General features: G+C 50.2%; 1 protein-coding gene across 2 annotated transcripts in view; it reads left to right on the top strand.

Moving 5' to 3' along the window:
- The window catches only part of COL4A6 (collagen type IV alpha 6 chain), a 907271-nt gene that overhangs the window by 744730 nt on the left and 141280 nt on the right, over positions 1-21261 (top strand). For both annotated transcript variants that reach the window (XM_078688783.1, XM_078688784.1), the window contains 2 exons: positions 3775-3838; positions 20252-20326. In XM_078688783.1, coding sequence (XP_078544909.1) covers positions 3775-3838; positions 20252-20326 — 139 coding nt within the window. The remainder of the gene's footprint in view (positions 1-3774; positions 3839-20251; positions 20327-21261) is intronic.

Raw genomic sequence — 21261 nt, 5'->3', positions numbered from 1 at the left:
ACTCCAGGACCCACAGAGGATTAGTGTTGAATTAGTATAGTGAAACATGCAAGTACATTTAAAGTGGTGGATAGGTTAGTCAGTTATTTGGATTTGGAATGATAGCAGAAGGATAGAGTAGGACAAAGGTTTGTATTTATTTATCGCTCGCTTGTTGACGCATGCTATTCAGGGAGCCTATAAAGGATTAGTGGTGAATTAATATGGTGAAATATGAGGTAATTTCAGTGGTGGATATTATTCTGTTACTTGGTGTGAGAAGGATAGCGGATGGATAAAAGGGAAAGAAAGATTTGCATTTGTATAGCACCTGTTACCCCTGATGGGTGTTCAAGCGCTTTTTTGGCGAGTAGCACGCCACTCCGGAACCCATAAAGGATTAGTGTCGAAAATTAGTATAGTATAAATATGAAGTAATTTGAGTAGTAGATATGTTATTCAGTTATTTGGGCAGCATATTAGTATAGTTGAATATGGAATAAGGAATTTTAGAAGTGAACATGTTAGTCTGTTAATTTTGATAGAAAAAGGATAGTGGAGGGATACAAGAGTGAAGGATTTATTGTTTATTTTTTTAAGTCAACTGATGGAAGGCTCATTATATATTTGTTAGTGATAAAAGGTGGACTGTTAGGTGTAATTACAGCAGGGAGAGTGTGTCTGAGTTGGATGTAGTTATTTATGGTGTTGATTGGCGTTGTGTTAGTAATGAGTGTATTGGTTAGTGGTATAGGATAGAGTTGTGTACTGTTTGTGGGTGATGGTGGATATGTGTGGTAGTTGGGATAGTAGGGTGTGTAGATGTGGTTTGGTTGGGTTGGTGGTGCATGCTGGTACATTAATCTGTGCATAGTGTTGTGCGTGGTGTATATTTGGTGTGAGTGTGTTGCTCTGTTTGTGGTTGTGGATGGTGTGGGCTGGGTATTTTTAACTGAGAAAAAGGGCAGCATTTCTGGCCCTAGTCCCGACCAGTCTCGAACAGGCCCAAACAGGCAACTACCCTTGTCCTCTCCACCCTTACAGGCCCCAACAGGCAACTACCCTTGTCCTCTCCACCCTTAGCCTCGACGCCCGGGCTGAGACGCCCTAAGCCTGGCCTTTTTTGTAGCCCTAGTAATCAGGTGACCCCTTCAGCCAAAGGGAACCCTAGCCCTAACACTATCCAATCACAACACTAGCCCTAACATCTAGAACCAATAGGAGACCAGGACCTTGCAGCCAATCTTAACCCTAGTCCAAGCACCCAATCAGTTCAAAAACCCGGATCTCTACATCCAATAAAGGCCTTAGCCCTACCACTAGTCCCAACCCAAGTCCAAGCAGCCAATGGTACAGGTAGCCGTAGTCCCTACTTCCAATAGAAAGCCTAATCAGTGCAATGCTTTATGTAAGGTACTTTTCAAGGCAGTTTGAACAACACAAGCAAGCTGAAGGAAAATGATGTTGTTACAGGTTTGTAAATACTTTCAATACAGTGGAAATTACTGTTAGATTACTTTTTTAATTTTTTTAATTTTGTAGTCCTCATTGCCCAGGTATTCAGGAGTTCAAACCTTGATCACTTCCCAGAGGCCCCTCTAGTGATCTTTTAGACACCTGGAATGGTACACTCTACACCTTGCCATCTTTACTCAACCATTGGTGCTTAGTCCAATCCACCGGGGGAATTATCCCCGCGTGGGCTTTCTGTAACTGTCATGACGAGCTCAGCTCGTCATCAGTACAGCGCCACCGTGCTGCATGACGAGCTGAGCTCGTCATGGGCACCCAACAGGTTAAAGTGTAAACATCAGAGACCTTCAGTAAACACTACAGACCTACACTATGAAGGCCTACCACAGGTCAGTACCAATCTTTGAAGAGTCCTTTCTGTGACAGGATACCAGAGAGTGGGATTGGGTCAGTGAGACTGCTGACCCCACCGCACTCTGTGATAAAGCATCACTGATTGACACTCACCCCTGGGCGCTTCAGGGCTTAAAACTGAAGCGGCCAGGTGCGAGTCAATCAGTGACGCTACCCCTCGTCACTGAGGGCAGGGCCTCAGGGACCTTTGCTCAGCTGAGGAGGTCTCGCCCACAGGAGCTGTGACTTCCTCAATCCAGCAAAGTTCAGCTCAGGCAGCCAGGAGCCTGCACATTTAGCGCGTGTCTGGCTTCTGGCTGCCTGACCTGAAAATGAACAGTGTCTGTCAGGCTGACCTTTGTTCACCCTGATTGACACTGTTTGTGAGGGGCCTGTGTGGTGTCCCCCAGGGTTCCTCTCTATCCCCCCTCTTATTTAACCTCTACATTGCCCCTCTCATTTTTGCTTTACAGCAGCTGGAGGTCTCTGTGTATAACTACGCAGACGATCTCCAGCTCATTTTTTCCCTCTCCTCTACCCCAGAGTCCATGTCTAAAGTTCAGTCCATTACGACCTTCATCCAGGACTGGATGAACTTCAACCACCTGAAACTCAACCCCGACAAAACGGAGCTGATGTTGACAGGTGGTTGCTCCAGTCCCTGGACCCCCTCCTTCTGGCCCCCTTCACTAGGTGACCCTCCCACTCCCGTACCCTCTGTCAGAACCCTCGGATTCAAAATTAACAACCAACTTTCACTGCATTCCCAGGTCTCTGCGGTGGTTTCCTCAGCCTTCCTCTCACTCAGGACTATCCGCAGAGTCTCTCGATTTTTCGCCCCAGACGCGCTCAAACTAATTCTTCTAGCCATGATAACATCTCGCCTAGATTATGGCAATATCCTTTACCATGGCATGCCTGACTACCTCATGAGACGTCTCCAGCTTGTTCAAAACCAGGCCGCCAGGCTGGTTTTTAACCTGTCTAAATCACATCATGTAACCCCTCTTCTCTTTTCCCTGCACTGGCTCCCGGTCCGGCAACGCGTCTTATTCAAGCTCGGCTGCACCATTTTTAAAGCCCGGACAGGCTCTGCCCCTTCCTTCATTAATTCGGCCATCCAACCCTATATTCCATCACGAGATCTCCGATCCTCCTCCCACCACCTCCTTTTGGTTCCCCGCTTCAAACGGAAGAAGTGGGGCGGTTCAAAATTTGCTAACACAGGTCCAGCCTTCTGGAATTCTCTCCCTTTGCTCCTCAGAACCTGTACTCAGTACCCCCAGTTCCGTAGAGATCTCAAGACTTTTCTCTTCACCCAAGCCTTTCCATCCTGAATATTTACCTCTCTCCCCTTCCGTTTCGCTGAGTAGCTGATGCCAGTGAGCGCCAAGAAACCGCCAGGTGTACGAGCGCTGTACAAATCCCTTTAAATTCAAATTCAATTCAAAAGGTTGTGGCCCCTCATCCCCAATGGACTGGCCGCAGCTGGCGGAATCCATGTGCTACAATAGTTTGTTAGCCGTATCACAAGTAAATATAGTGTTGGATTAGATGCTGATCATGACAGGCGCTCTTACCAGTGGTGAGCCCTACATTTTGTTGAAGACCTATAAAGTAAGATGCAACATTCATTCAGAATTCAGGTGTCTTAATCCACAGCCAAACACATGTATTTATGTTTTATGAAATCTTCCTTGTGTTTTTCATGATTTTTGACAGTAAAACTCCCTCAAAAAAGCATATAAGGTATCTAAGGTTACAGTTGGCAAAAATGGTTTGCTATAATTCAGTGCAAATTTTGTGTGAATCGTATTCTAGCTTTGTTTCCTAAATTAATCATTCATGTACACAGAAGATTGGCTGTGAACACAATTTAAAGTATATTTTAGAACATATTGTGATAACCAAAATCATTCTGCTTTTTAGGGTGATTCCGGTTTTCCTGGAATTCCAGGTTTTCCAGGAACTGAAGGTTCTCCCGGAGTGAAGGGTAGGAAATGTATATTGTTTATTTGCTACATTTGGTGATGGTATCATTTTCATTGAGAAAAAAATATATGTTTTGCTGATGTGTTTGATTTTATTGGGATGGCAAATATTTATTGCTGCAAGATTTTAAGACACCACTCGCCCTTCAGGGGAAGGGACAATAAATAAAGCTTGGAGTGCTTTTAAAGGGTAAAATAATTTGGCAACAAACAATTTTTCCCATCTGCAAAAGGGCCTGATTCACAAAACATATTCTATTAGCCAGTCATGGGCATCGATTCTACAAAATGCCTGGGATGGCGGAAGTTACATCAAATGTTTTGACCCCAATGATGTCACAGGAAGTGATGCCATATGACTTTTGACACACTGTCACCCTCCCCTCAGTTGTTTGTGATCTGTCTAACTTTTCTATTATATGCGAGGTCTTTCTCAGTTGTTGTTCACCCCTCCTGTTATCTTAACTGTGTCTTTCTCACTGATCTTATAATACATGCTTTTCCCTCTCACTGATCTCCTTTCTTACCTTTTCTGTCTCTTTTTCACCTTTCTCCTCCCTCTCCTACTCCCTTATCTCTCCTTTTTCACTTGTTTGTGTCGCAGTATTATTGATGTCGCTTTTGTAATGCCCAGCACAAGTCAGCATTCTAGTGCTGAGCCTGTAACTACACTGAACACCCACCCACCACTGATGTCACAGGTCATGTGACACAGTACCAATAAAAGAGGCCGAGCGCACGTGCTCTGGGCCAGTTGCACCATGTATGCAGTGTGTCCTGTGTCGCATTGAGTAACAGCATGAGGGCCTAAGGCCCGACCCCACAATGGCGACGAGGGCGGAGCTGTGCCCAGCGTGCCACAGCTGAAAAGAACACTTCGAAGAAAAAGGGGAAGGAGAGCTGCCTGCTGCAAAGGCACACCCCTGAGAAGAATCGATCCGGCCACCGAGAGGCCCACGAGGCGTGTGTCCAGCCCCGGGCCTGGAGGAAAAGGAGAAGGTGACCGGGAGCTCACCCCGCACCTCTGGAGCCTGCCGTAGCCCGCCCTGCCGAGGCGGTGCCCCGAGAAAGACGAAGAAGCCATCGCGGTGCCCACCCGCGGAAGAACAGGCCCGTCGGCCGAAGGTGAGCCCCAGATGGTGAAGCACCAAAAGCGGAGCCCACCCGCCATAAACTACGAACACTTAATGTGCCCCCTGAATTGCGAGCGGCACAGAACATTAGCCCAGTAATTAAGCAAGGCTCGCGGAGCCCACCCGCGGCCTGCCTGCTGCGACGCGGCATCGGCCGCAAATGCCCCCGTAATTAAGCGAGGCTCGCGGAGCCCACCCGCGGCCTGCCTGCTGCGACGCGGCATCGGCCGCTATTGCCCCCGAGATCAAGCGAGGATCGCGGAGCCCACCCGCGGCCTGCCTACAGCGTCCCCCGCCGCGGGGTGAAGAACCTTAGCTTAGAGCGCCCGCAGCGTGAGGAGAGCTGCCGGGCGCCGAATGATTAAAGCGGAGCCCACCCGCATCGAAAATGACGTCTTGCCCGGAGAAACTGTGTGCATAGCCCGCAGCGTGTGGAGAGCTGCGGGTGTGAATAAACAAAGCGGGTGCCCACCCGCGTCAATGCGACTGCCCCAGTGCCGCAAGAACTGAAAGCGGAGCCCACCCGCGAAGACTCTGAACACTGCCCGTAAGGAGATCAGAAATCTCCGGGAGCCGCGTTGACCTCTTCCCCCGCCCGCGCAGCGTGTGAAATGAGAGGCTGCTGCGGGCGGGGAAATCGAGAAGACAGCGCGTGGTCCGCAACCCAACAGAGCAGACAAGCCCCAGCAATAGCGCCTACGTTTTGGCCCCCAGCGCAGCCTGTGAACAAGGAAGCTGCTCTGACTGAGAGAAGCACTGCACTTGCAGCAAAGTGCCGATCGTGAGTGCATTTGTCCACAAAGCACACAGACACTCACCAATGCTCCAAGGAACCCTCTGGTGGAGCCTCACCGGCACCGTGTGCCACTGGACATGCAGTCCCAGGAAGAACTTCCAGCTCCACGCTAGCCTGAAGTTTTAGGACACCACGCAGCACACAGCCAAACACCGGCGAAATAGTGAAGGACCCAGAGCAAGGGAAAGACTGCCAATGCCTGCCAAGGAGCAACCCTGCCATCTAGTGGATCTTTTCAATATTGCAGCAGATGAAAATAAACAAGCCTGCAACAAGCCAAACACTGCACCCAACAGCACGAAGGAGCTACCCCATGGCAGCAACCTACATGCCATAGAGCGACACGAGCCAACAGGCAACCGGGTGCCAGGAGGAAAATAAGGCAGCACAGAGCAAGCTGCTGCAGCCCAGACCGACTCATAAGGTAAACTGACCACTGCAGCCCTGTAGTATAGCCCCAAGCGCACCAAACGAAAGCAGACGCCCAACAGAGGAGAACAAGCTGGGGAGCGCTCAAAAGGACGAAGCAAAGTGCAAACCAGTGCTACCTGACATGCCAGTGGCGCCGCACCCACCACAAGACTTCAGAACACAGAGAGTGGTACTGCGCCGCGCCACGCCAGACTGAAACAGGAACGCCACACAGCGACAAGGAAGCCCGACCAAAGACGCTGCACAGCGACACACCATCGCCACCAGGACAGCATAGCATAACACTGCACAAAACGGCGCAAGGAGTGAAGGGACTCCGCACCAGGTGACTGCGAAACAACGCCAGGATAAACTGACCGAGCGCAAGAACACTGGTACACCGGAACGCCACCAAATCATCACACAGCCCGAGGAGATAAAAGAGTGATGACCCCGAGAACGCGCCAGGGACCCCAGAAGCACGTCAGGAGTGCAGCCACTCCACGCAGGACATTCTAGAGGAAAAGTAACCAGCTTCCTCCAGGCAAGCAAAGGAGAAAGCGAACAAGCTCACCGTACTAACAGAACAAGACCACAGCACAACTGAGAACACAACCATGCATGAAGGTAAATGCACAGCAACACTGACTACAGTAGTACCGAGACACCACCCAGATGCAAAAAGCGACAGCGCAGGAGCGCGCCAGAAACGCAAAGAGCACCTCCGCCAACAGGAGTGCAAGAACTCCTCAGAAGACACTCGAAAGCACGCCGCAAGTGCGCCCAGAGAAAATCCACAAGAATCGCAACCAACACCAAACAGAAGAAGCAAGACCAGAAGAACGTCAACGGAGTGGTGATGCAACCCTCCAGAAGCTTCTACGCCACGCCAGAAGAGAAGACAGCGATGCCTGGTGGCCACAGGCCGTCGCTGCAGCAGAATGGCGAAAGTAAGAACACCCCACACGAACCAACGATGGTTCTAGAACCCAGCACCAGGAAGTGCGAAAGCGCATGACGCAAATGCGCAGCAGTGCGGACAGCACTAGCCCAAAGCAGCAAGTCACAAGGGAACACCCGAAGAGCGCACCCAGTTGCGCACCAAAGCAATTGAACTGAGATGAAAAGAAAATGGTTGTGCAGACAACCCGCAGAACTGAAGATTCAACACAGAAGCAACCTGACCACTCAGCCTGGTCACAAAGCACGAAGTCGACCAGCCAGATGGTTGCACCAAGAAGCCTCCCTGCCGGACATCGGCAGAAGGGACCAGCACGAGGTCCAAGAAGCTCAGCACCACAAATCTTACCTGCCAGACCTCGGCAGAAGGGACCAGCACGAGGTCCAAGAAGCTCAGCACCACGAAGCCTACCTGCCGGACATCGGCAGAAGGGACCAGCACGAGGTCCAAGAAGTTCAGCACCACGAAACCTACCTGCCAGACCTCGGCAGAAGGGACCAGCACAAGGTCCTAGAAGTTCAGACAAGGCGCGGTCCGAGGACCTGGACCCACGAACTTCAACCACACTAATTAACGAAATCGACAGAAAGAAGTGTGAAGGTCGCGACGCTAACCCTGGAAGTGAGTGACAAGAAGACAGTGTCCTAGGACTAGGACAAGACCAGGAAGACACGTGCAGAGTGCGCGCGCTGCATGGGGAAGCCTGGCCAGAGAAGATGAAGAAAAGGGGACCAGGGTACGTCGCGAGGAGAAGAGAAGAAGAAAGCTCGGAGTGGCATGCCGCCACCAAAGAAAGGAAGAAAGGAGAAGGAACAGAGTGGCCACCGCCACTACGAAGAAAAGAAGGAAGAAGTAATCAGAGTGGCACGACTGTCAGGTTAAGAAGAGGGAAGAAAGAACAGAGTGGCCGCCGCCACTAAGAAAAGAAGAAAGAAGCCACCCCTGCGCAAAGTAGGAAAGTAACAGGCACTGGAACACCTGAGTGCAATGGAAGACAAGCCTGGCAAGAACACCGGCAGCGCAGACCAAAGACAACCACCTACGAGCCATCCATCCACATGGCGAACGCAGAAGAGAGCAAGATAGACTGTTGGCGACATCTACCTCTGGGGTCTGAGCGGAAGATTGGATGGCGAGACTACTCAGGACTCCGGGAGTGGAGGACCTGACCTACCTCACACCAGCCCGTGGCAGACCAGTATCAGAAGCCTCAAGGGACTCTGGTGGCAGCTAGTCCCGCACGGGAGACAGATCTAGAGAAGCACGTCTGCAGGACCCAAGAGGATGAAAGCCTCGAGAGCAATGAAGAGAGTCGACAACTCAACCTTCAGGTGGAACTAGGACACGACGGTGAGGCTCGTGGAGCGCCCTGCTCACGGCCCGAAGGCTATGGTAGAGCAACGCGACCAAAAACACCAGTCCAGTGGAAACCTGGCAAAGAGGTCCTCCCGGACATCTTGTGGCAGAAGAAAACCGGCGAGAGGGGCATCCTAGTGAGAGGGATGTTCGCACCTACTCTATTCACCTGCTAAGAAACACACTGAAGCCTGCCTGGAAACATCACGCAACCAGCTTGGAGAAAAGAAGCCTGAAGGCAACAACAACCACGTCATCCATCGCTCTTGAACCATTCGTCACCAAGAGAGCAAAGCAAAAGGCAGGGCTGAGAACAGCCGACAGAGAAAGAATGAACCCGCCGAACAACTAAGAACCGTGCCACCAAGAACTGCTAATTCAAAACGCAAGAACTATACTGCCTGCGGCTTGCAAGCAGCCAAAGAGACTCTTTTTGAAAGCGCAAGTCCAATGTTATTTTCTGTGTTTTCTTTCCCCCACAGGTGTTTGGACTTTTTCATGTTTGGTGTAATTTTTAACCAATTTGGGGAGGGATGTAATGCCCAGCACAAGTCAGCATTCTAGTGCTGAGCCTGTAACTACACTGAACACCCACCCACCACTGATGTCACAGGTCATGTGACACAGTACCAATAAAAGAGGCCGAGCGCACGTGCTCTGGGCCAGTTGCACCATGTATGCAGTGTGTCCTGTGTCGCATTGAGTAACAGCATGAGGGCCTAAGGCCCGACCCCACAGCTTTCATCCCTTTTTGTCTCTCTCAAACATACATCCTCCTGGGCGTGTCTCTTGATCTCGCACCCTCCTCTCTGTAGTGTATTCTTCCTTTCATTATTATTCTCTTTTCGCCTCTGAGCCTTTTACCTTTACCCCTCTCTCTCTCTCCTGTATGTGTTTCTTACTCTCTCCACAAGCTCAGGGGCAGCAGGAGGCACGGAGACGATCTACTCCACTTGGAACAACAAATGATTATTTTCCAAGTTAGCTACTGTCCTTGAGTTCAGGGGGTCGCAGGCACGCTGCTGGGGGTCGCCGGCGGCAAGCCAGGGGTCGCAGCTGCAACCCCTGTCGACCCCTAAATGACATTCATGGAGTCAATGTGTATTCCTCTAAGTTTAAGTGTGACTTTCCCATGAATTTGAAAGAGTAGTGAAGGTTAACATAAGGTTTCCGATAGTACACAGTGAGTAAGCCTGTCCCAATCTTGGAAATGATTCACAGAAAATGCTCTGCGAATCAGACCTGGATTTTCAGCTGTAACTCGCATCTAAGACTGGTTGAAGGCACATCCACCCACGGGCAGAGCTGTGTGGCCGGGGCTCACTTCAGAGGCGGTGCGGGGGTACCCCAAGTCTCTCTGCGCGAAGGGGCCCCCTCAGCCTGTCTCTAGAGCAGCGGCAGTGTGCAGCCTGCTTTGATCTGCTGCCTTGCTGGCCAAGGGCCGAAAAGAAAGAAAATAACGTATTTGCTTCTTTCCAGTCCGAGCCTGCCAGGCAGGGAGTGGGTGCTGGCCTGAGATACAGCATACTCCAAGGAGCACGGCTCGTTTTAGAGGGAAGAGGCAGACACAACTTACTGGAGTAGAGGCAGCGTTGCCACCATCACACAGCCCGCTCTTCGCATGATAAGAATCTGCAAAGGCATGCACATGATTGTTAAATAGAACTTTATATAAAATAATCTATATTCATTTTCACATGCCCTTTCTGTCTTTGTTTACTCAAGATATCAGTCAGGGGTGATAATGACGGCTGTGGAACACATTCTAAAGTTTTTTTGTCTCATATCAACTGTTTAAAGCGTTGTCTGATGAGAGGAAAAACCTAGCCGCTGGAACATTAAATGCTATTGAGTTCACAAAGTTTCCATAAAAGGATCTGGATGAAAATCCAGAAAGAGAGTTCTTGTTTCTCTGGACATGCTTTAAATTACTTTGAATAACATGTATAAAAATAATTGCCAAATATATATCAATAAAATCACAGCATTGTAAAACGAAAGTGACCAGCTTTTCTGAAATATTTCCAAGTGCTTCATGTATTTTTTTAAACCTGAGTAAAGGGAACAAAGCAGATTGCCTTTTTGTTACATAAAACCGTTCAGTGACTTAAATATTCAAATAACCACATTGCAGGATTCTAAAGCAGACAGCTCATCCTTTCTCTTGTCAAATGTATCTTTTTTTGAAACCTGGTCCTTGTTATCTTGCATTTCCCAGGGCTACAAGTACAAGAATGCAATGCATTAACTACTCATACCTGAAAGGGGATAGTATGAGTGTACTTTGTAAGGTCTAATGAATGATTTATTGTACACTAGAAACCTTTTTATTCATTATTTCCACAAAGCACTTTTGGGTTTTCATACTGGTAGCTCCCATAAGGAAATTTATAGCAGCATTCGTTATTTTAGTTTCCAAAATAAAATTCTTTCTGTAGGAAGCTGGCTCTTCATATAGTGGACCAAATCGAGGTACACTGTGTAAAGAGTCCAGGCAAACCCCCGTTGGTTTACAGAGGCACAAATGATAACCCAAATGCTCTCTTTTTTTTTTAAGGTGGGCGAGCAGTCGGGTTTATCAGAGGGTAGTGCTAAGCATGTATTGCACACACAATGGCAGTAAGTGAGACACATCCACAGTAAAGAAATCCAACACCAGTTAATAAACATACCACAGAGTTTTATATGACTCTCCTGACTCGATCAGACGAGGTCGCTCCCCCACGCTCCCAAGAACTGGTGACCTGAGATAGCTGAGCGCTTCGAAGCAGATAAGCGGTATCGCAGCGCCTGCCAGCCGACTCTGACCACCGCATCTGCGCTCCGCTCGCTCTGCTGCCTCGCATTGCACTATTTCACCCCCGCATTGCTGCCGCTGCCTGCTTTGTTCATTTTGCATGTTTAGTGCTGCTCAATTCACGCTGCGCATTGTCAAGTAACCATTGTTGTATTTTTAAGTATTTGTGCTCGATTGTGCCTTTGATTGTGCCCCAGTCTCGCCCAGTTTCGCTTTTGAACTGGTGCGGCCATTTTGTTTGTTGTTGTGCTTCCCAGCCCGTAGCTCCACCCCGCACCCGCCTCCCGGCTGACCCTCCCTCCCACAGATACTTGTTGACCAGCACCTCCATCCCCGCGCTGTGACTCTCCTGACTCGATCAGAGGAGGTCGCTCCCCCACGCTCCCAAGAACTGGTGACCTGAGATAGCTGAGCGCTTCGAAGCAGATAAGCGGTATCGCAGCGCCTGCCAGCCGACTCTGACCACCGCATCTGCGCTCTGCTGCCTCGCATTGCGCTATTTCACCCCCGCATTGCTGCCGCTGCCTGCTTTGTTCATTTTGCATATTTAGTGCTGCTCAATTCACGCTGCGCATTGTCCTGTAACCATTGTTGTATTTTTAAGTATTTGTGCTCGATTGTGCCTTTGATTGTGCCCCAGTCTCGCCCAGTTTCGCTTTTGAACTGGTGCAGCCATTTTGTTTGTTGTTGTGCTTCCCAGCCCGTAGCTCCACCCCGCTCCCGCCTCCCAGCTGACCCTCCCTCGCACCTCCCCCTCCCTCTCTCCACATATGACAGATGCCTTTCCGCGCAGCGTTCACGCGCAGCGGTCGCGCCCCATGCGCGCCGAAGGTGCGCCAAAGGTAAGCCCGTCTACGCCCGTCCGCGCCTGGACTGCGCCCAGAGCCAGACCCCCTGGTCCTCGCAAAACCCACTCCCGCATTACGTATGACGCCGCTACCCTCCTTGCCCTTAATCTCGGCCGCAAACCACAATGCTGCGAAGCTGCCCCAGGACACACCCATGGACCCTTCGCCTGCCACTCCTGCAAATTCGCCTGCGTCAGGACCCACACCAAATCCACGAACCCCAAACACGGCTCCCACTCTAACCACCTGAAGTGCATCCTGCTGAACACCCGCTCGGTCCACAGACACGCCACTGAACTCTGGGACTTACTCGACACCACATCGCCGGACGTCGCCTTCCTTACAGAAACCTGGATGAACGCATCATCAGCCCCCGACATCGCCATAGCCATCCCGGACGCTTACAAGATCATCCGAAAAGACCGCACCAACCACACAGGAGGAGGCATAGCCATCGTCCATAAGAACACCATCCGAATCACGACCAGCTCCGACGATACCCTCGTTACCGCCGAACACCTCCATTTCCAGATCCACACCGACCCCAGGACCACTCTTAGAGGCACCCTCATCTATAGACCACCAGGAACCCGCACACAATTCAACGAAGACATCACTGACTTCGTCAGCCCACATGCCCTCACCTCCGAGAACTACATTCTTCTGGGAGACCTCAACTTCCACCTGGAAAAGAAAAATGACAGCAACACCACCACCCTTCTGGACAACCTGGCCAATCTCGGACTCAAACAACTTGTTGACACCCCCACCCACCTTGCCGGACACACGCTCGACCCAATCTTCACCTCCAGCAAACACATCTCCTTCGATCACACCACAGCTCTCCACTGGACGGACCACAGCTGCGTTCACTTCAGCTACAAAAAGACCACGACCCTCAACCCCCCACAACCTATTCCTCGAAGAAACTGGAACAAAATCACCACCGACCAACTCTTCACATCGCTTAACCAAAACCCTCCTGCCATATCATCGGACCCTAAACAAGCTGCCGCAAAACTCACACAATGGATCACCCACAGCGCTGACGAATTAGCACCCTTGAAAAAACACCAGATCAGACAAAGTAGCAAAAAGGCCCCCTGGTTCAACGATGACCTTAAGAAATCCAAGAAGCTATGTCGAACTCTCGAGAAAACATGGAGAAAAAACCCAACCAGTGACAACCTGACCACCCTCAAGAACGCCACCCGCAGACACCACCAATCGATCCGATCCACCAAGAAATCCGCATTCAAGGATCGTCTCGACAACAACGCCCACAACAGTAAGGAACTATTCAACATTGTCAAAGAGTTTACTAACCCCATCGCAGGCACCAACGGCATCACTCCCTCCCAAGACCTCTGCGAATCTTTATCCTCTTTCTTCCACAACAAAATCGCCGACATACATAACAGCTTTGAAAACCAGTCCGAAGAACAGTCCACTCCACCCACCTCTGAATCAAAACAGCACCTCACAACCTTTGCGCCTGGAACCCAATCACTACTGAAGACACCATCCGCCTGATGAACTCCATCCACTCAGGATCGCCGACCGACCCATGTCCCCACCACATTCTCAACAAAGCAGACTCCATCATCGCACTCCATCTCCGCGATGTCATCAACTGTTCCTTCAACTCCGCTACCTTCCCAGAAAGCTGGAAACATGCCGAGCTCAGCGCCCTTCTGAAGAAACCCACAGCAGACCCGTCTGAACTTAAGAACTACCGCCCCATCTCACTCCTCCCATTCCCTGCCAAAGTCATTGAGAAAGCCGTTAACACTCAGCTCGCCGCCTTCCTTGAATCCAACTCCCTCGACCCCTCACAGTCCGGTTTCCGAGCCAAACACAGCACCGATACCTCCCTCATCGCAGCTACAGACGACATCCGAACGCTACTGGACAACGGAGAAACAGTTGCCCTCATCCTACTTGACCTCTCTGCCGCCTTCGACACAGGCTGTCATAGCACCCTCATACAACGCCTCAGCAACGTCGGAATACAAGGAAAAGCTCTGGACAGGATCATCTCGTTCCTCGCCGGGAGAACCCAGAGAGTCTGCCTCCCCCCATTCAAATCTAAGGCCACCGAAGTCATCTGCGGCTTACCACAAGGATCTTCACTCAGTCCCACCCTCTTCAACGTTTACATGAGTCCCCTCGCATCCATCGCTCGACAACACAACCTCAACATCATCTCCTACGCAGACGACACCCAGCTGATCCTCTCCCTCACCAAAGACCCTAACACCGCCAAAACCAATCTACACGAAGGAATGGAAGAAGTAGCCGAATGGATGAAGAACAGCCGTTTAAAACTAAACTCGGACAAAACGGAAGTCCTCATCTTAGGATCATCCCGCTCTGCCTGGGACGACTCATGGTGGCCACCGGCCCTGGGTACAGCACCCAGACCTACAGATTACGCACGTAATCTGGGCTTCATCCTAGACTCCTCCCTCTCGATGATCAGACAAGTCAACGCCGTCTCAGCTTCATGCTTCAACATCCTCCGCATGCTCAAAAAAATCTTCCGTTGGATCCCCACCGAAACAAGAAAGACAGTCACCCACGCACTGGTCACTAGCCGACTGGATTATGGAAATACACTCTACGCAGGAACCACAGCCAAACTACAGAAAAAAACTCCAACGCATCCAAAACGCCTCAGCCAGACTCATACTGGACATCCCCCGTCAAGCCCACATTTCCGGACACCTGAAAGACCTCCACTGGCTCCCCGTCAACAAGAGAATAACGTTCCGTCTCCTCACCCACGCACACAAGGCCCTCTACGACCTAGGTCCTGAATGCCTCAACACACGTTTGTCCTTCTACACACCCACCCGCCAACTACGATCATCCAACCAAGCCCTCGCCGCAGTTCCGCGCATCCATAGATCCACCATGGGAGGAAGATCCTTCTCCTACTTAGCGGCCAAAACCTGGAATTCTCTCCCCACTCACCTCCGCCTTACACAGAACCACTTCTCCTTCAGAAAGCAGCTTAAAACCTGGCTATTCGATAAATAATGCACACGCCCTCCCTCAAGCGCCTTGAGACCCTCTGGGTGAGTAGCGCGCTATACAAATTCTTGAACTTGAACATGAATTGAGATACCAAGATCATCCAAATCGGGTAAATGCTTTTCTAAGATAATAATTTTTACAGGTTTCAAAAGTTCATACAGTGCAAATTCTGGAGCAGTAATATTATCTAATGGGGGGAAACATGTACTGCATTCTGGCACTAATCAGTGACTTATGGGACTCTTCTTCTTGACTTAAGGTGAGTATGGGGGCAGAGTCCATAGCAGCACCAACAGGTCACCTCGGGCAGGTCTGGGGCGGCCAGGTGCAGAGGTGCTTTTTGGCGTAGGGTGCCCTGTTTAAGTGTATAGGGATTGGTCGGGTCAAAAAGAGGCTATAAGCTGGGACTGGTGGGGGCAGTCCAGATAAACCCACATGGAGACTCAGTCCTTGAGATGCTTCGGCACATAGAGACACTGTTGGCCTACTTTTCCTAGATCTGTGTGCCTCCGGTGCAGTGGTGCTTTTAGGTGTCAGGTTGCGCTGTGGGAGACCCTCGCAGATTGAGGGTGCATGCAAAAAAAGGCTGCATGCTGTGACTGGGGGTCCAGTCTAGCCAACCCCAAGGTCGGACTAAGCCTTTGAGGGTCTCAGGATCCCGCTGGCACCGTTACCTCCTTCAGACTCAGGCTTTGGGGTGCTGGCGCTGAGGTACTTAGAGGTGTCGGGTGGCGGCGGTCGGAGGCTCACTCTTTCTCTTGGTTCTGCAGGAAAAGGGCAAACAGGACAGCTGGTCCACTTGATGTGGGTCTCACTGTCCATAAAGTCCCTTGGAACACAGTTGAGTCTTCCTCAGTTTTGGTGTCCGGGCTCGGCACAACAATCCTTGGTTGCTGCAAGGGGTTACTGTGAGAAGCTGGGTTTCTGTTGCAGCAACCCCACCTCCCCCACTTTTTGCCAGACTACTGATGCACTTTTGACTTGATGTGTCTTTGGTCCCTGCCAATCAGGTTCCCTGGGTCTGTGTTCTTTTCCTCGAAACTGTACCCAAACCGAATTGTCATCTCTGGCCACAGGTCAGCCCCTGGTAAATGGTACCACAGGTACCCAGGGCACTGTGACCAGGGAACACCACGAAGGCTGCAGCACTTATTGTGCCACCCTTAGAGGCCCTGTACCTTTACATACACACTGCGATTGCAGGCTGTGTGTTTTGGTGCAAAACAACCCATTGCCCTAGCATAGATCAGTCACCCCTCTAGCTAGGTGCCCTATAGTGGTGAGGGTACAGGTGCATGAGCCCTGTACCCCTAAAGTGTCTAAGTCCTTTCTTAGACATTGTAAGTGCAGTGCTGCCATTAAGAGTATATGGTGCTGGTAGTTTGTCATTACGAACTCCACAGCACCATAATGGCTACACTGAAAACTGAGAAGTTTGGTATCAAATCTCTCAGCACATTAAACCCACACTGATGTCAGTGTGGGATTTAATGAAAAATGCACTCTTAGGCACGTTAGAGATGCCCTCTGAAAAAACGGCCAGCCTCTGATGGGTTCCCTGACTGGTACACACCAGCCTGCCACCACAAGACATGTTTCTGGACCCCTAGGGTGGGAGCCTTCGCTCCCTGAGCCCAGAAACAAAGCTTTTTGCTGGGGGAGGTGTTCACACCTCCCTCAGGCCAGGAAGAGCCATCTTTGGCAGGGGAGCTTCATAGGCCTGGCAGCCTTTGTAATGCGACCCCCAGCCTCTCCTGCTGTCAGGAGCCAGCCCTCTTCCTGTCTCCCCTCCTTTTCGGCCGAGAGGCAGGCGGGAAAAATTAGCCAGCCCAGAACGTGTGCCCACCTCTGCAAACCCCACCCCTTAGGCGGGGGAGGCGAGGTGAAGCCCACTCTTCAGTGCCCGCCATCTTGCAGATGGCAGGCACTCCCCAATCAGGATTAGGGATTGTGCTCACTCCCCCACATGGGGTGAGCACAGCAACTGTGTAGTCACCCTAGGGTCAGTAGCCCCTTAGCTACTGACCTCGAAACCCCTAAAACTCCCCCTAAATGAAGTGTTTAGGGGGCAGCCCTGAACCAAGAAGGCAGATTCCCGCAACCTAAGTAGAAAAAGGATGAAAGAAGACGCCCAGCAGAGGAGACTGCAGAGAACAACTGACTTGGCCCCAGTCCTACCGGCTCGTCTGCAGTTTCCAGAGATCCTGCACCAAAAATCGCTTGTCCTGCAGCCAGCAGCCTCCAGAACCCCTGGGAGGACTGACTGCCTTCAACAAAGACCGGATCTCCTGTGAACAGCAGCGCTGTTCAGAAGAAACACCAAAGAAAGACCCAGAGCCTGCTGAGGAAAAAGAAATCCGACGCCTGGAACCACCACTCCACCTGTCACCTACTGCCCGAGTTTGAGTGGCCCACTGGTCTCTGTGTGGTCCCCCAGCGCTCCAGAGTCCGAGTCCACCGTGGATTGACCCCTGCAGTGCTCCCTGATGTCGCCTGCAGCCTCTGCACGGAGACCCCCTCAACCAGAGTGGCCGGGTAAGGTGAAATCCGACCTCAAAAGACACCCCTGCATCCAGCCGCCCTGCATCCTGGAGAAAAGAACACGAGGTGCACCTACGTCCCAGAGCGCTCCAACTTACCTTCCCAGCTGTTGTTTCCTCCCGGAAATCTTCCTGGAGTGAGCCTGCTGCTAAAAGCTAAAACCAAAAATCCCCATTGGATAAAACAACAGGGCACCCTACGCCAAAACAGCACCCTGCACCCAGCCACCTCTGCGGGTACACTTTGTGTGCTAAATCGGATCCCCCTGAACTCCCCTGAACCAGGAGCATGAGTCCTACAACCTTGTAGCCTGCTAGTCAGCAGCCACCAACCGGAGACCCCCTATCCTCCATTGGATAACATTTGGCCTCAGCACTCTGCACCCGGACGCCCTATTGCCGCAGAGGGTGTAACTATAGTGCATCCTCGACCCATGGGGAGTGGTGTGGCTCACTGGTTAGAGGCAGCAGACCCGAAAGCAGAAATCAGCCCGGGACCAGGGTTCGATTCCCGACGCGGCAGGGTCGTGGACCAGGGTCAGCAGACTCGATAATTCTCGCCTCGGTGCCTACTCTAACCAGGGGTCCCACTCGGCAACTCTGGGCATTAGCTTGCCTAATCTCCACAACGGCCCCATCAACGCCAGGGATGCCTGGCTCCACCTTGGGGATTCCCAGCAGGGACCATCCCACAGGGAATGCCAGGACGGGTTCCCCAGCGGTATACAGCGCCAGGACGCCGACTGGCAACAGTGCGCTTTACAAGTATACACATTACATTACATTACATGGGGGATCCCTGAGTCTACCCCCAGAACCTCAACTCCCACTACCAAATACTTACCTCAGAACCAATTACACTATTTTCCTCCATAGGATAACATTGACTGTTCTTCTGTGAAAAGTTTCAAAGTATGGAGTTTGAGAAACTTAAGAAATTCTTTAAAATTGCATAATCTAACAAAAACGATTCTACTTACCTGTTTGCAGGAAATGTACCAGAGTAGTATATAGGTATACTACTCAGTGTAAGCCTAGTAATCTAGAAAGTTACTTGCCTGCTATTTTACTAAAGAGCCTCACTATCAGCCCATAATACAGTGTCCCTTCCCTCTCCCTGTCTAGTGGATCATCAACCCTGTGGAGGTCTAAGTAATACTGTGGTCCTAGTGGTTCATCGTTCTAGCAGTGGTATATGGGTCATATTCAGCCTAAAGATGCAAGAACATGTGATTGTCTCTGTTGCCCATCTAGGCTGGGTATTTTTTAAAGTAACTGTGTTTGGTATAGAATGCCATCATGGGCTCTCTAGCTTCATTTTCAGAATCATCGTTCCTCCACAGACCTAATCTGTTGACCCCCCCCAACTAGAGTATTTAGAGTGTAGGTGGTAAAGAACCCAGCTTCAGAATCAACATCCATCTGATTTACAACATCTTAAGAATGTATAGATTTTTAAAGGCCATCTGAAAAAGCACTTTTTTGTGCTCATCAGGTGGCATGTATCGTCCATGCGATGGTGTTTGTTTTCTACCTATTAATTTATATTTTTGTATTGTTCATCATCTGCTGCATAAATACTGTCTGGCATTGTTAAATCAGCAACAAATGAATAATAAATCCAACAACCCTGAGCCCCTGTTTGTCTCCAACTTTACATTCCCCCGAAATAACCACCAGCAACAGATCTGTGAAGCATTGTATGTGGAAATTACCATCTCTGGTGTTTTCTTAAATAAACTGCTCTGTGAGAGATTTTTCTCCCCCAATGTTGGCGGAAATAAAACTATTTGATGTCACACACCAAGTGTGGAGTGGCACCCTGTCCCCTGACATGGAACACTCAGCCAGCACTCATGTCTGGTCCGATCTTCCTACCGGCTACTATGTGTAAAGGATCCTAGCATCTCTTCTAGAAAAGGTAATGTCTTAACATTAGTGATTACCCTACCTCAATGAATGACTGCACCTGCTTAAGTCTGAACCAGGAGCCTGGGCCTCCTCCCGAGTGAGAAATAGAAGGGTCCCTGTAAGGTGTCTTACAGCAGAAGCTATCCTGGCCCATCTTCCTGAACCTTTACCTCCCACAGACAATATGCCAGGGTAGTTCATCACATTGCTAAACCTGGCCCTACCTTGTCCTGGTCTCCAATTCAACTCTACTTTCCTCCCGAAAGAAAAGCAGTGTGATACAGACTGATTGTTCTAATATGATATCAAAAGATATTCTTAGTGGTTAATGTACTGTAGAACAACACATCTAAACACACTCACCCTAGTTAAACATTCGTCAGAATAAATACAAAACAGTTGGCAGACTCAGATCAGCTGGAACCACAAGCAAACAGAGAAACAAACCCTTCAGGGTTGGATATGCTATTCCCAAAGCATTTTGTTTACTTCTTCTGTCATTATAAATAATTAAATCTGAATAAGCTGTGCTTTCTGTTCGGCCATAAAGAGTGTAGATCAAGATCTTGTGGTAATAGTAGATTTAAAAGTCTAAACTGAAAGTTTAATTTTGTTTTCTGCAGGTGAGCGAGGGGATGCTATTGGAAGTCCGGGGCCTCGTGGGGCCAAAGGAGAGCGTGGAGTGTCTGGATTTCCAGGTACATGATCAGTGTTGTTTGAAACTATTACTTTCAATGTATATAGTTTGAAATGCATTTATCATGGGTACTGATGTGTAACTGTTGTTAGCATCTGCACGTGAGAGAAATCTCAAATGATGATTTAACATATGTTGGTATAGTTTTATCTGTCATTATCTGCTAGAGACTTCTAGCTGTAGATTCCTTACCTTAGAATATCCCTAGGCGTCAGACTGGATCCAGAAATGTATAGTGCGCGCCAGTAGGTGGTGTCGTTCAGCTTCATGTGGCCTCACCGGCTTGGTCTACGACAGGAGTGACGTGCGCAGGGCCTGTATTGGCGCCACCCTAGTGTGATGATGTTTTCTTTCCATGCCAGTTAGCCCAGATCCAGAAAGAGCTACCCCCAGTCTTTTTTGACCGACGCTTTTCAGCTTTTTATCGATTTTTTTCTTTAGGACCTTGCCTCCTGGTGCATCAAGGTGTCTGCTAGGAAAGCTGTTCTTAAAGTGTCTAGCGCCTGTCAACGTCAAATGTCGATGATAAACCCACATTTGGTGTGCCTCTGGTACTTGGAGCATGACCACAATGCCAAGACCTGCATCGACTGCTGCACCATGCACCCCAAACCCTTGAGGGAACAGTCCTTTAAGCTCCTCGCCTCTCGAAGCGCGAAGCTCAAGATCTCGTTTGAGAGGAAGGTCCCAAGATCATTTGCGGACCCACTCCATGCACTTATCGCATCAGTCGAAGTAGTCGGAGAATTAGGTAAGTTCCACAGGCACAAGATGAGCAAGACGTCAAAGAGATTTCCGACCACGTCGGTCGTAGTCCTCTGACGAGACGAGGGAGCATCGGCATTGGAGGGCTAGCTCTGTGGTGGAGCCTGGGCCATCTTTGCTCCGAGTTTTCAGGAGCCGCAGCAACCCCCGCCCAGTTACGAGAATTTCTGT

The sequence above is a fragment of the Lissotriton helveticus genome, chromosome 4_1, assembly GCF_964261635.1.
Source record: "Lissotriton helveticus chromosome 4_1, aLisHel1.1, whole genome shotgun sequence".
In the NCBI taxonomy this organism is placed as follows: Eukaryota; Metazoa; Chordata; class Amphibia; order Caudata; family Salamandridae; genus Lissotriton; species Lissotriton helveticus.
Note: the sequence above shows the minus strand (reverse complement) of the source record. Positions and strands in the feature narration are given on the sequence as shown.